The sequence below is a fragment of the Giraffa tippelskirchi genome, chromosome 11 (genome assembly GCF_054371585.1).
Source record: "Giraffa tippelskirchi isolate mGirTip1 chromosome 11, T2T-mGirTip1v1.2.pri, whole genome shotgun sequence".
Classification (NCBI taxonomy): domain Eukaryota; kingdom Metazoa; phylum Chordata; class Mammalia; order Artiodactyla; family Giraffidae; genus Giraffa; species Giraffa tippelskirchi.
The window spans coordinates 83,763,872-83,778,194 of record NC_137285.1 but is presented as its reverse complement, the minus strand read 5'-3'; the positions used below and the strand labels follow the sequence as shown (position 1 = coordinate 83,778,194).

General features: G+C 42.5%; 1 protein-coding gene across 1 annotated transcript in view; it reads right to left on the bottom strand.

Annotated features, from left to right (window-relative positions):
• The window catches only part of TMEM123 (transmembrane protein 123), a 91,576-nt gene extending 91,306 nt beyond the window's left edge, over window positions 1-270 (bottom strand). Inside the window, exon 1 of the mRNA XM_081538045.1 lies at window positions 241-270. Within this exon, the coding sequence (XP_081394171.1) occupies window positions 241-270 (30 nt within the window). The remainder of the gene's footprint in view (window positions 1-240) is intronic.
• Between the last annotated feature and the right edge of the window lie 14,053 nt (window positions 271-14,323).

The window sequence follows — 14,323 nt, the reverse complement described above, 5'->3', positions numbered from 1 at the left end:
GTCACCCAACTCAGCTGGCCCTCAGGCTTCTCAGCCTGCCCAGGCCAGGTTCTGCAGCCTGCATCCTTTGCACGTGCTGCTGCTGAAGCAGCTCACCACCAGCTCAAGGCCTGGACCCGGCCAGGGGGTGACCTAGGCGAGGGTTCTGGAGCCCTGCAGGACACAGCCCCCAGCTTATCCCTGGGCCCCCAGCTCACCAGCAGGATGATCCTGGGGAGAAAGTCCAAATCTGACTCTTACCTCACTCTCCGCTTGATGGCCACCACTCATGCGGGCTGAATGGACCCACTCATGGTCTCATGGTAACCGTTGCCTGGTAACGGGGAGCAAGCTAACTGTACACAACAAAGGCTGTGTGCTAAGGGCTGCCCATGGCCACATTCTACTACAAGATCTGTAGTTGACTTTCTGTATCTATGATCAAGCCATCTAACCAGTTTTACCCTTGATTTCCTCATCTTAAAAATGAGAAATTTACATGCATTGTTGGTAGGAATGTAAGATGATGTGACTGGTGTAGAAAACAGATTGTCAGGTCCTCAAAAAGTCAAATATAGAATTTCATATTACCCAGCAATTCTACACCTAGGGATATACCCAAAACAATAAAAATTGGACTCAAACAGATATTTTAAAATCAATGTTCATAGCAACATTTTTCACAATATTCAAACGGTAGAAACAACCCAAGTGTCCATTCAAAGAGAAATGGGTAAACAAAATGTGCTATATACGTACAAATCGTTCTGAAAACAGTTCCATAGTGACAAGAGAGAGTTTCTCAACAAACAATGCTTTGACACCAGTTAGGTGTCTTACATTTTAACTCAGTTTTGATACTGATGTGTGGATGTGAGAGTTGGACTGTGAAGAAAGCTGAGAGCCGAAGAATTGATGCTTTTGAACTGTGGTGTTGGAGAAGACTCTTGAGAGTCTCTTGGACTGCAAGGGGATCCAACCAGTCCTTCCTAAAGGAGATCAGTCCTGGGTGTTCATCTGAAGGACTGATATTGAAGCTGAAACTCCAATACTTTGGCCACCTGATGCGAAGAGCTGACTCATTTGAAAAGACCCTGATGCTGGGAAAGATTGAAGGCAGCAGGAGAAGGGGACGACAGAGGATGAGATGGCTGGATGGCATCACCGACTCAATGGACATGAGTTTGGGTAAACTCCGATAGTTGGTGATGGACAGGGAGGCCTGGCGTGCTGCAGTTCATGGGGTCACAAGGAGGTGGACACGCCTGAGTGACTGAACTGAACTGAACTGAACTGAACCAGGAGATAGAATCAGATTCCACAGGTCAGGGATTCAGTTGTACAAGACTGCCGTGGGCTTCAGATGCCAGTCAGGAGTCCAAGCTGTTCCCTATGCTTGTGACCAACTGACTATAAACCAGAGGTTCCCATGATCCCCTCTTTGGATTTGGTTAATTTGCTTGAGTGGTTCACAGGACTCAGGAAACCCATTTGTGCACCAGATTATGGTTTTGTTATCAAAAGAAATAACCCAGGGACACCCAGACAGAAGAGGAGCATAGGGCAAGGTATGGGGAATGGGCACTGAGCTGTCATGCCCTTTCCAGATGCACCAGTCTCCCTCAGAGTCACCAGGCTGAAAGCTCTCCAAACTCTGTCCTTTTGAATTTTTATAGAGGCCTCATTAAATAGCCATGATTGATTAAATCAATAGACAGTGGTGATGATTCCACATCTAGCCCCTCTCTCCTACCTGAAGGTTGGGCTAAGGGGCTGAAAGTGCCACCCCTCCAATCACATGGTCGGTTCCCTTGGCAACCAGCACCCAGTCTTAGCTGACCTACAGGCATTCCAGAAGTCACCTCATTAACATGACAAATGAAGCGTCTGTTTCTCTCACCACTTAGAAGATGCCAAGTGTTTTTAAAACTCCTGTGCTAGAAATGGGAACAAAGATCAAATGTCATGTCGGCCAAAAAGTTTGTTGGTGTTTTTCTGTAACGTCTTATGGAAAAATTCCAGTGAACTTTTTGGCCAACCCAATGCCTATTTCCTGATATAAATCACAATATCACAACCTACAATGGAATATTACTCAGTTGAAGTTCTGATACATGCCGTGATGTGGATGAACCTTGAAAACATTATGCTAAGTGAAATAAGACAGACACAAAAGGACAAATATCGTATGATTCCATTTCTGTGAGGTACCTAGAATAGGCAAATTCATAGAGACAGAGAATGGATTAGAATTTATCAGGAAATGGGGGAGGAAGAAGTGGGGAGTTAATTGTTTAACGGGTACAGAGTTTCTGTTTAGGGTGATGAGAAAACTTTGGAAAGAGCTAGTGGTGATGGTTGCACAACCTTCTGAATGTAATTAATGACACCAAATTGTACACATAAAATGGTTAAGGTGGCAAATTTTATGTTATATATATTTTGCTACCATAAGAAATTGAGAGATTTCATTAAGATTTTTTAAAAAATCTTTGAACTCTAATTTTCTATAATACGATGGCCAAAGTGCTAGTGGAAGAAGAGGGAACTGATTTGGGTGGTGAAGGACGTGTTAAAATTAGTCCACTAGAACTCTGTGAAGACAGTAAAACCCCAAAATGGCAGATGGGAGGCTATAGGCCAGATTCAGCTAGGAAGTGTGTTTTGTTTGGCTTGTGCAACGTTTACCAACATAGCATTTAAGGTTTTAAAGGAATTGGTTGTTAAAATGTACAACCTGAGTTTATTACTGTTAGGGGAACCACTGACTGAAACTGCCCGCCCTGGCCTGGCACGATAGTTACCTAACCATCTACAGCAGTTGTCTTCCAACAGGAGGTCTGGGTAAGGAACTTGAAACTAACAATCTACCGCCAACCAGAAAAAAATGGGGAAAGGTCAAACGCAGAGACGAGACACCAGTCTGTATTTCCTACCAACCTCCCAGAATCCTTGCTGCAATTCGTCTTGGCTGAGTGATGTGCAAGCAACCAGGAAGAACCCTAAGTCAGAGATGACCTAGAAACGAAGCCTGCTACCGCAAAACCTGGGACTGTGAGCCTGGTGGCAGAGCGGTTCTCCTGTGTTCCCTTCCCCTATTGCCCTGTGCACCTGGGCATTCCTTTCCAATAAAATCTCTTTCTTTGTTAGCATGAATTCAGACAATTCACTTCCAAGTAGTAAACAAGAGCCCACTCTTGGGCCCTGGAAGGGGCCCCTGTTCCTGCAACATTGCTATGAAAAAGTCTGATTTCTGATTTTCTTTGAAATATTAAAAGATCTGGTAATACCAGATACAAACTCTCAACAAGCTGGAGTTTTGAAATTGCGGTGACCTTTAAGCAGTACACCCTCTCCAAACAGTCCCTCTGGCCTTTGGTATCTTGTTCCCAGCTGGCCTCATTGACCTCTGCTACCTGCCTGTCTCCTGTGCAGTTTAAATTTGTGGCCTCTAGCACAAATCAACGATCAGGTGAATTTTCTGAGAGCCCTGTGCTTGGCTTGTCAATTTCTTTAAAGAAAAGTACTGTCAACTGAGAAAAAAAGGCACAATCTAAAAGTTGAAAATTATGTTTTATTTGGTGTACCTACTGAGGACTTAAACCTGAGAGACAGACTCCCAGACAGCTCTGAGGAATTGTTCCAAAGAGGTAAGGAAGTAGCCAGGATATGTGAGTTTTTGCCAAAACCAGGTAGCTGGAACATCAAAAGATTATTACGTTTATTTAAAAAACACCCAGACATCTCAAGTTAATGAATTTAGGGCTTTTCTAGGGACAGAGGAGCCTCGCAGGCGTCCATGGGGCTGCAAAGAGTCAGACACGCTGAGCAACTGAGGACACACTCATGTGCATAGGGGAAGATGCAAGAGTTTGGGCTCATTGAAATCATTCCTTTGATATGCATCTTAACTGTCTGGGGCCAGTACCCTGTTCTTTCCCATCTTGGGTTCCCTCAGGGTGCACACTTGGGAGTGTCTGCAGTTGCTGATGGCTTGGTTACTGCAGCATTTTTTGTTTACTGATATTACAGGAGACGTTCTTCATCCACAGTGTTGAAAGAAATTTATTTCAATTCTTTTTGTTCCTTTCTTACCTCTTCTACCACATGGAAATGACTTTTTATGCTACTACTTAAGGTCTCAGTAACTGACATGAATGTGTGTGAATAATTTTTTGAACATAGAGTTCTAAATAATACTTAAAGAGATAATTCATGCATGCAGTTCTTGCAGATTTGATCACTGCATCTGTTGCAGTCATCAAGTTCAGTTCAGTCTCTCAGCGTCTCCGACTCTTTGTGACCCCACGGATGGCAGCACATGAGGCCTCCCTGTCCATCACCAACTCATGGAGCCTGCTCAAACTCATGCCCATCAAGTCAGTGATGTCATCTAGTCATCTCATCCTCTATCATCCCCTTCTCCTGCCTTCAGTCTTTCCCAGCATTAGGGTCTTTTCCAAGGAGTCAGTTCTTTGCATCAGGTGGCCAAAGTATTGGAGCTTCAGCTTCAGCATCAGTCCTTCCAATGAACACTCAGGACTGATCTCCTTTAGGATGGACTGGTTGGATCTCCTTGCAGTTGGAGGGACTCTCGAGAGTCTTCTCCAACACCACAGTTCAAAAGCATCAATTCTTTGGCGCTCAGCTTTCTTTATAGTCCAGCTCTCACATCCATACATGACTACTGGAAAAACCATAGCTTTGACAATATGGACCTTTGTTGGCAAAGTAATCTCTCTACTTTTTAATATGCTGCCTAGATTGGTCATAGATTTTCTTCCAAGGAGCAAGCGTCTTTTAATTTTGTGGTTTCGGTCACCATCTGCAGTGATTTTGGAGCCCAAGAAAATAAAGTCTGTCACTGTTTCCATTGTTTCCCCATCTATTTGTTATGAAGTGATGGGACCAGATGCCATAATCTTAGTTTTTTCCATGTTGAGTTTTTCACTCAACCTGAGCCAGCTTTTTTACTCTCTTCTTTCACTTTCATCAAGAGGCTCTTTAGTTATTCTTGACTTTCTGCTGTAAGAGTGGTGTCATCTGCATATCTGAGGTTATTGATATTTCTCCCAGCAATCTTGATTCCATCTTGTGCTTTATCCAGCCCAGCATTTCTCATGATGTACCCTGCATAGAAGTTAAATAAGCAGCATCACAAAAGCAAGTTTGACGTACTCCTTTCCCAATTTGGAACCAGTCTATTGTTCCATGTCCAGTTCTAACTGTTGCTTCCTGACCTGCATACAGGTTTCTCAGGAGGCAAGTAAGGTGGTCTAATATCCCCATCTCTTTAAGAATTTTCCACAGTTTGCTGTGGTCCACACAGTCAAAGGATTTAGCGTAGTCAGTGTTATCCACACAAAGACTTTAGCGTAGTCCGTTGCAGGGAGGAAACCAATTCTGACTCCATGTTGGAGACTGTTCCTTTGACTTGTTTTTATTATTATAATCATACTCAATGGCTTGTCAGGAGGACCCCGCCCCTCTGCTTGACTGTAAACTAAAGTGCCTTTGTTCAGCTCATGGAGAGATGGTTTGTCCCTGCCCACTTGTGAATAAAAGAGATTAACACACCCTTCCAAAGGCTGGACATTCCCTTGGAGATATTTTGTAGGACTGAAGACCCTTTCACCTTACTTCCCCACTGCCTCTCCCTCTCTCTTCTGCCTTTTGACGTTAGTTCCTCATTGCTTCTTTCTCTCTGATCTATAAAACAACCTGGTATCCAGACCCCAGTAAGATGGTTATTTTGAGGCACTAGCCTGCCATCTTCTCAGTCTGCTGGCTCCCTGATTAAAGTCTCTTTCTTACCTCAAGACCTCTCTCTCGGATTCATTGGCCTATTTGTGCGGCAAGCAGAGGGAGCTTGGACTCAGCAACACTTCCTCAAATCTTCAAACATTTTATAACTACTTTAATTGAGTTTATTATTTTACTTCAAAAAAGTCAAAGTTCATGTTGAAAGAAAATTTAAACAATACACAGAAACACATAAAAGGCAAAGCCTTTCCTGTTTTTCCTCCCCAGGGGTAACCACGGTTAGCAGCTGGGTGTTTTCCTTTCCAGATTTCAGACCTTTGTTTTTGTTTGTAGGTTTGGTTTTACTTCTGTTTTTGCACATAGTTATATAGAAATTTGTTGACTTATATGAACATAGAAACATAGAACATATGTCTTTTTTTCCCCACAAAAAAGAGATTATACTACATTTATTGATTTGCAACTTGCTTTTTAAATTTGACAGTATATTGTGATCATTTCCCCATATCTACACACATAGATATGCTTCATTCTTTGTGAAGGCTATGAAGCCTAAGAGTATGAAGTATGAATATAGTTTATTTGAACATCTCACTTTTGACATATTTAGGTTTTGTCTGATTTCTACTAATATAAATTTAATGACACAAAGGACATTCTTCAGCCAACATCCTGGCAATATGGAAAAAGTTATTCTGAAGGCTAGGCTCTTAGAAGTGGGCTTATTTAGTAAGGAATCTGTGTTTTAAAATTTTTCTCAGTATTGTAAAGTGTTCTTTAAAATTTACATTTCCACTGTTGCTGACACTGATTATTATCTATGTCTTTGCCTTTTGCCAATGTGGTAGGCAAATCACGGGGCCTCATTTTGTTCCGTTTGCATTTCCTTCTTTATTAACTAAGATGACATACCATTGTTTATTTCATTAGCCATTTGTATTTCTCTTTCTGGGAGTTATCTCTTCATACTCTTAGTTAATTAACTTTTTCAATTTATGTACAAGAGAATATGTAATCAGAAAATATATCTATATGTCTATGTACTAACAGATGTTTCAAAAACCCGGCTCCTGGCTTGAAGTATGTATACACCCTTGTTCCTTGCTAGTGTGTTAACATCTTCTTGTTGTGGCTTGTAGATATGTATGAGTCAGCCATCAGACAAGCAACATTTGTTCTTTGTCCAGGACAACTAGCTAGGTACCCTGTGTAAGTTAAAGAGAAATAAAATAATGTAAATGGCAAGAGTCTCTTACTGGCCTTTAGGAGATCATGACCTAATAGCTGTGAAATGTACATGGAAGCAAGTACAACAAAAATAATGATATTTGCTTGCCTTTGATCCGTGCTTTACAGCTGATATTCTTTTGATACAGAAGTCAAGGACATAAATAGTGAAAATGTCAAACTAAAAAAGATAAATACCATAACATTGTAACAGAGGTTTGGGGGGTGTAGAGAAAAGTTGGGAGCATGGGGCCTGGGATTGTAGAACAGCAGAAAATTCCAGGGAGGGCAATAGAGAAATGAAGGATGAGAGGGAAAGCATTTTCTATGGGTGGGAGAAAACCATGTGAGGAAACAGGACAAAAAGATGTGAGTCTGTCTTGGAAAGAAGATCAGTTTCCTTTGCATGGAGCACAGCATTTGGAATGCTTGGGAAACTGACCATAGGAGTGAAGAATCCCCTAGAAACTTTTTTTCTTCCGAGTACCATGCTCTTTTTAACTTAATAGCAAGGCCACCTGATATGAAGAACTGACTCATTGGAAAAGACCCTGATGCTGGGAAAGACTGAAGGCAGGGGGAGAAGGGAACGAAAGAGGATGAGATGGCTGGATGGCATCACCGACTCAATGGACATGAGTTTGAGTAAACTCTGGGAGTTGGTGATGGACAGGGAGGCCTGGTGTGCTGCAGTCCATGGGGTCACAAAGAGTCAGACACGACTAAGAAACTGAACTGAACTGAAGGTTATAGCATAATTATTTATCAGCCACATCTCGCTACTGTTTTATATTGAGTTTGAGAGAAACTTAAATCTTTTGGTGTTTTCACATAGACCTTGTCTGTAACCACATAAGCAAGATGCCACAGTCAAAAAATCCTGTCCTATTCTTCATAGTCATATCCATTAACTCATTGACACCTTCATTTGTCTAACCTTTACAACATTCCAAAGATAGCTATGGCCTACCCACTATGCATCAGGTCCACACATGGTGCTGGAGAGGTAAAGATGAACATGTCAAATTCCTGGGATAAGTGAAGCCTTTAGACACTTAGCTAGCTAGAACAAGTATCCCAGTCTCAAAGACAGCATGTCCTGATCAGGCAGCAGCATCCCATCTAGAAAGCAGAAAGGCACTCTGAGAGGTTGTGCTAAATGGAAGGAAGTGTGAGGTGAGGAAGCTGTTAGCAAAAGAAAAGAAAGGATTCTTTTTGGGGGTGGGGAGAGGATAGAGAGGACCCATTATGACAGATTACCTCCTTAATACTGACCAGAAAATTCCGGGATGGGTGACTAAGGTTACATTTCAGGGGAAGGTTGAAACTGTAGTTGGATTAGGTATTAAATCTAGGTTTGGTATCATGGTCTTTAGAAGAAGTGATGCCATTTGGGGACTGTGTTTTTTCTTTTTAATACTAACAGGAGGGTACTGTTATTATCCCCTGCATTTTACACATAAGGAAGTTCAAGGTACAGGGCTCACAGCTAAGTGGCAATTTTGAGTGCAGGAAGTTTGGTGCAGAATTCATGCTCTTAACCACTCTGCTGCTGCTGCTGCTGCTAAGTCACTTCAGTCGTGTCCGACTCTGTGCGACCCTATAGACGGCAGCCCACCAGGCTCCCCCGTCCCTGGGATTCTCCAGGCAAGAACACTGGAGTGGGTTGCCATTTCCTTCTCCAATGCAGGAAAGTGAAAAGTGAAAGTGAAGTCGCTCAGTCGTCTCCGACTCTTAGCGACCCCACGGACTGCAGCCCACCAGGCTCCTCCGTCCATGGGATTTTCCAGGCAAAAGTACACCGGTTATTTTATGAGAAGTGCTTGTGTTCCTGACTGCTTACTTGATTTAATCGAAGGTTAGAAAACTTTAAGACATCTAGGAAAACTTAGACAAATTAATTATGAACGTGAGAAGGAAAATCGTATGGACTAAAAGATTAAAATGGCTTATCAGGTGGCACTAGTGGTTAAGAACCCACCTACCAATGCAGGAGATGCAGGAGATCTGGATTTGATCCCTGGGTCTGAAAGATCCCCTGGAGGAGGAAATGGCAACCTACTCCAATATTCTTGTCTAGTGAATCCCGTGGACAAAGGAACCTGTGGGCTGTAGTCCACAGGGTCACAAAGAGTCAGACACGTCTGAAGTGACTTAGCATGCATGCACAGAATGTTCAAATATTCTACAATAATATAGAAAATACTAAATACAGGGAACATTTTTGAAATGAAAACAGTGAAACTCCATAAGAACAATAATAGAACTACCAATCAGAGACTTCTGTTTCTGGCAAAATGGCAATATAGATATCTTGGTTGATGCTCACAACAAAAATGTTGGATAAAGTATAAAAGTGCTAGCAAGTCCAAGCTCACTCTTCTCACTGCGTGACAGGCCAATAATTCAGGAGACAGGGCTTGAGGCAAGGAATAACAATTTAATTTGGAAACTGGCAGACCAAGAAGATGGCAGAGGAACTTAAATCTTCTTTGAGATTAGTGTCTCAAAATAACCATCTTATCTGGGTCTGGATGACAGTTTCTTTTACAGAACACAGATCGGGAGGGGGTGAGGAAGTAAAGTAAAAAGGCCACTAACCTTGCAAATATCTCCTAGAATGGCCAGCCCCAGGGAGGGGATGTGTTAATTTCTACTTAGTTGCAGCCATTCAAGGGTGGACAAGGTCAGGATATAAACAAAGTACTTTGGTTTATCATTCAGGCAGAGGTGCAGGGTTCCCTGAGGAAGCGCATTTTGTATTGTTGCTGTTTCTTCCCTTAATCACTTTGTGGTGTCCAGCTCTTTGCAGTCCCATGAACTGCAGCATACCAGGCTTCTCTGTCCTTCCTATCTCCTGGAGTTTGCTCAAACTCATGTCCATAGAGTGAGTGATGCCATCCAGACATCTCATCCTCTGTCGTCCCCTTCTCCTCCTGCCTTCAATCTTTCCCATCATCAGGGTCTTTTCCAAGGAGTCAGTTCTTGGCATCAGGTGGCCAAAGTATTGGGGCTTCAGCTTCAGCATCAGTCCTTCCAATGAATATTTAGGATTGATTTCCTTTAGGATGGACTGGTTTGATCACCTTGCAGTCCAAGGAACTCTCAAGAGTCTTCTCCAGCACCACAGTTTGAAAGCATCAATTGTTTGGCACTCAGCCTTCTTTATCGTCCAACAATCACATCCGTACATGACTATGGAAAAACCATAGCTTTGACGATATGGACCTTTGTTGGCAAAGTGATTTCTCTGCATTTAAATAGATGCCTAGGTTTGTCATAGCTTTTCTTCCAAGGAGAAAACATCTTTTAATTATGTATAGACAGTATCCAACGGCAACAGGAAGCAAAGGTTAAAATAAAAGAAACAGATCTAACATGTCATATTTTGTTCTTCCTTGTAATGAAAGGACATTTAGAAACACGGATGAGGAAATTAGCAATTTTAGAGGCTAAAAAAGTAAGTGAAAGCAGAAACACAAAAAGGTCAATGAGTTGGGTTTAATTGTGGGGACATTTGCCAAATCAAACTCTGGTTTTCAAGTGACAGGGTTTAGGACATGCTATCCTAAAATATGACATCCTAGTTTATTGAATATTTTAAGCTGAAGGAATCTGAGAAAATGGCAGTATTTCTCTGACCTTCCCAGGCCCCCTCGCCGTTTAGCAGGTCATGAGAGAAGGACATAAGAGGAAAGGTAGATGTGTTTCCCATCCTTCCAAAGCTTACAGTCCAACTCTAGGAGTGGGCTGAATTTTTTCCCAGATGCAAACAAGGCAAATGATGTTCAGAGAGGCTAATTGTCACATAATCATTAATTGGAAAAAACTGTGTTTGTCTCAGGCTTTAGCCCTTGCTCTTCCTACCACACAAGCTACTTATTGAAGACTTGTGTTAGTGAAGGCTTTTGGTTGCAAATGACAGAAAAGGACCTCAAACTGATTCAAGGCGGCTTCAGCCTGCAGCGGTTTGAATCAGGGTTTTGGATCCTGGCAAGAGATTGAAGTTAGGCCACAGCAATGACAGTTGTGAATCCTAGCCAGCATACCACCAGGGACCAGGAGCCAGTGACCAGACCCTGGCCTGTCAGCTGCGTAGAAATGAATTTCCACATAGAATCAGAAAGTAGTGAAACAATATAGTGCTTATTAGGAGGAAAAAAACTACGTGTAGATGGACATGCAGACGGGCCCAAGAGAGAGAGTCACGCCCTTGTGGTGTTTTGAATCACAGTTATGGGGCATTTCTTCCAAGTTTCCTTGGGCCAATCGTCTTGCTTTGCCAGTTCTGAGTTCGGATCTGGTATATCTCAGGGTCCTCCCATATGTGCATTTCTTAGCCAAGATGGAATCTAGGAGAGAGACATATGGCTAGGTTGACATCACTTACCATGAGGTGACACTTCCTCTCTTTTGACCTCTATGGAGCCTTTCTGTACATGTGCAGTCGGGAAGGTCTCCCTGACTTTGAAAATGAGGAATCTGTGGTCTTTTATCTGGGCAGGAGTCAGCTCGTCTCTCTCTGCTCCTTTTTGAGTATCTGTCCACAGGGCATGAACTCTGTTTATACCGGGGTCTGTCTGTCTCCTGCTTCAAAATTACTTTAACCTGAAAAGGAATTCTGTTGATTTGCAAAACCGAGCCTGAGAAAGGAAAGAGAAGGTGCTGGGGTGACTGGGTCCAGGGAACCCTGTGTGGAGAGTTTCTCGCTTGCGCTCTTGCTCTCCTTGCTCTGTGTCTTCCTGCAATTTGGGTTTGTTTCGTTCCCATGTTGAATAGATCTTTCTCATGTTCTAGGAATATGCTACTGGCAACATGTACCCTGTCCTAATGACTTGTAACAAAGGAAAAAGGGCAACTTCCCTGCTACCTATACTTAGCACAGTTCTGGGGAAAACTGGTTTATTCTTCATGGGAAATGAACACACCACTGGCTCCATCATTGAGGCCAGAAGAGTGAGGTATTTTGATTGGCTCTTCTTATGTCTCTTCCCTACTTCTAGAGCCAAGAATGACAGAAGAAGGGGAGGTGGCACAAATGTGGCTGCCAAAGGGACCGTGAATGGTGCCAGCTTTTAGTAAGCTCCTGATCAGTGTTACGTGAGGAACAAACTTCAGCAAGTGTCTAGTATAGCACCTTTGCATCAGTATTTACTAACAATATTGCACTAGAAATTTCAAATGCTATAATGATCAGGTTTCTTTTACTATTTGTTGTTGTTGTGGTTCAGTTGCTAAGTTGAGTCTGACTTTTTGCAACTTCATGGACTGCAGCACACCAGGCTCCCCTGTCCTGCACTATCTCCCTGAGTTTGCTCAAATTCATGTTCATTGAGTCAGTGGTGCTATCTAATCATCTCATCCTCTGTCGTCCCCTTCTCCTCCCGCCTTCAATCTTTCCCAGCATCAGGGTCTTTTCCAATGAATCAGTTCTTCGCATCAGGTGGCCAAAGTATTGGAGCTTCAGCTTCAGCATCAGTCCTTCCAATGAATATTCAGGACTGATTTCCTTTAGGATGGACTGGTTTGCTCTCCTTGCTGTCCAGGGGACTTTCAAGAATCTTCAATACCACAATTGGAAAGCATCAGTTTTTCATCGCTCAGCCTTCTTTATGGCCCAACTCTCACATCAATACAAGACTACTGGAAAAATCATAGCTTTCACTATATGGACCTTTGTCGGCAAAATGATGTTTCTGCTTGTTAATATGCTGTCTAGGTTTGTCACAGCTTTCCTCCCAAGGAAAGGTTTTAATTTCTTATTTCTTTTAATTTCATAGCTGTGGTCACTGTTTGCAATGATTTTGGAGCCCAAGGAAATAAAATCTGTCACTGCTTCTACCTTTTCACCTTCTATTTGCTATGATGTGAAGGGACTGGATGCCATAATCTTAGTTTTTTTTCATGCTGAGTTTCAAACCAGCTTTTCCACTCTCCTCTTTCACTTTCATCAAGAGATTCTTTTTTAGTTCTTTACTTTCTGCCTTTAGAGTGGTGTCATCTGCATATATGAGATTGTTGATATTTCTCCTGGCAATCTTGATTCCAGCTTGGGTTTCATCCAGCCTGGCATTTCACATGATATACTCTGCATATAAGTTAAATAAGCAGGGTGACAATATATAACCTTATTATATTCCTTCACCAATTTAGAACCAGTTAGTTGTTCCATGTATGAATCTAACTGTTGCTTCTTGACCCACATACGGATTTCTCAGGAGGCAGATAAGGTGATCCGATATTCCCAACTCTTTAAGAATTTTCCATAGTTTGTCATGATTCACACAGTCAAAGGCTTTAGCATAGTCAATGAAGCAGAAGTAGACGTTTTTCTGGAATTCCCTTGCTTTCTCTATGATCTAATGAATGTTGGCAATTTAATCTCTGGTTTCTCGGCCTTTTCTAAACCCAGGTTGCACATCTGGAAGTTCTCTGGTTCACATTCTGCTGAAGTGTAGCTTGAAGGATTTGGAGCATCACTTTGCTAGCATGTGAAATGAGTGCAATTGTTTGGTAGTTTAAGCATTCTTTGGAATTGCCCGTCTTTGGGTTTGGAATGAAAACTGATGTTTTCCAGTCCTATCCTTTTCCAGACCTACTATGCTGGCTTCTAAAAAATTAATTAGGAAGCCTGTCCTGTTTTGAAAAGTGAAAGTGAAAGTCACTCAGTCATGTCTGACTCTTTGTTACTCCATGGATTATATAGTCCATGGAATTCTCCAGGCCAGAATACCGGAGTGGGTAGCCTTTCCCTTCTCCAGGGGATCTTTCCCTTCAACCCAGGGATTGAACCCAGGTCTCCCATGTTGCAGGCGGATTCTTTACCAGCTTAGCCACAAGGGAAGCCCAAGAATACTGGAGTGGGTAGCCTATCCCTTCTCCAGTGGGTCTTCCCCACCCAGGAATTGAGCCAGAGTCTCCTGCACTGCAGGTGGATTCTTTACCAACTGAGCTATTAGGGAAGCCCCTGTCCTGTTTTATTCTTGTCTAAATATATTTTGGGGGGGCTCCAAAATTACTGCAGATGGTGATTGCAGCCATGAAATTAAAAGACGCTCACTCCTTGGAAGGAAAGTTATGACCAACCTAGACAACATATTAAAAAGCAGAGACATTACTTTGCCAACAAAGGTCCGTCTAGTCAAAGCTATGGTTTTTCCAGTGGTCATGTATGGATGTGAGAGTTGGACTATAAAGAAAGCTGAGCACCAAAGAATTGATGCTTTTGAACTGTAGTGTTGGAGAAGACTCCTGATAGTCCCACGGACTGCAAGAAGATCCAGCCAGTCCATCCTAAAGAAGATCAGTCCTGGGTGTTCACTGGAAAGACTGATGTTGAAGCTGAAACTCCAAT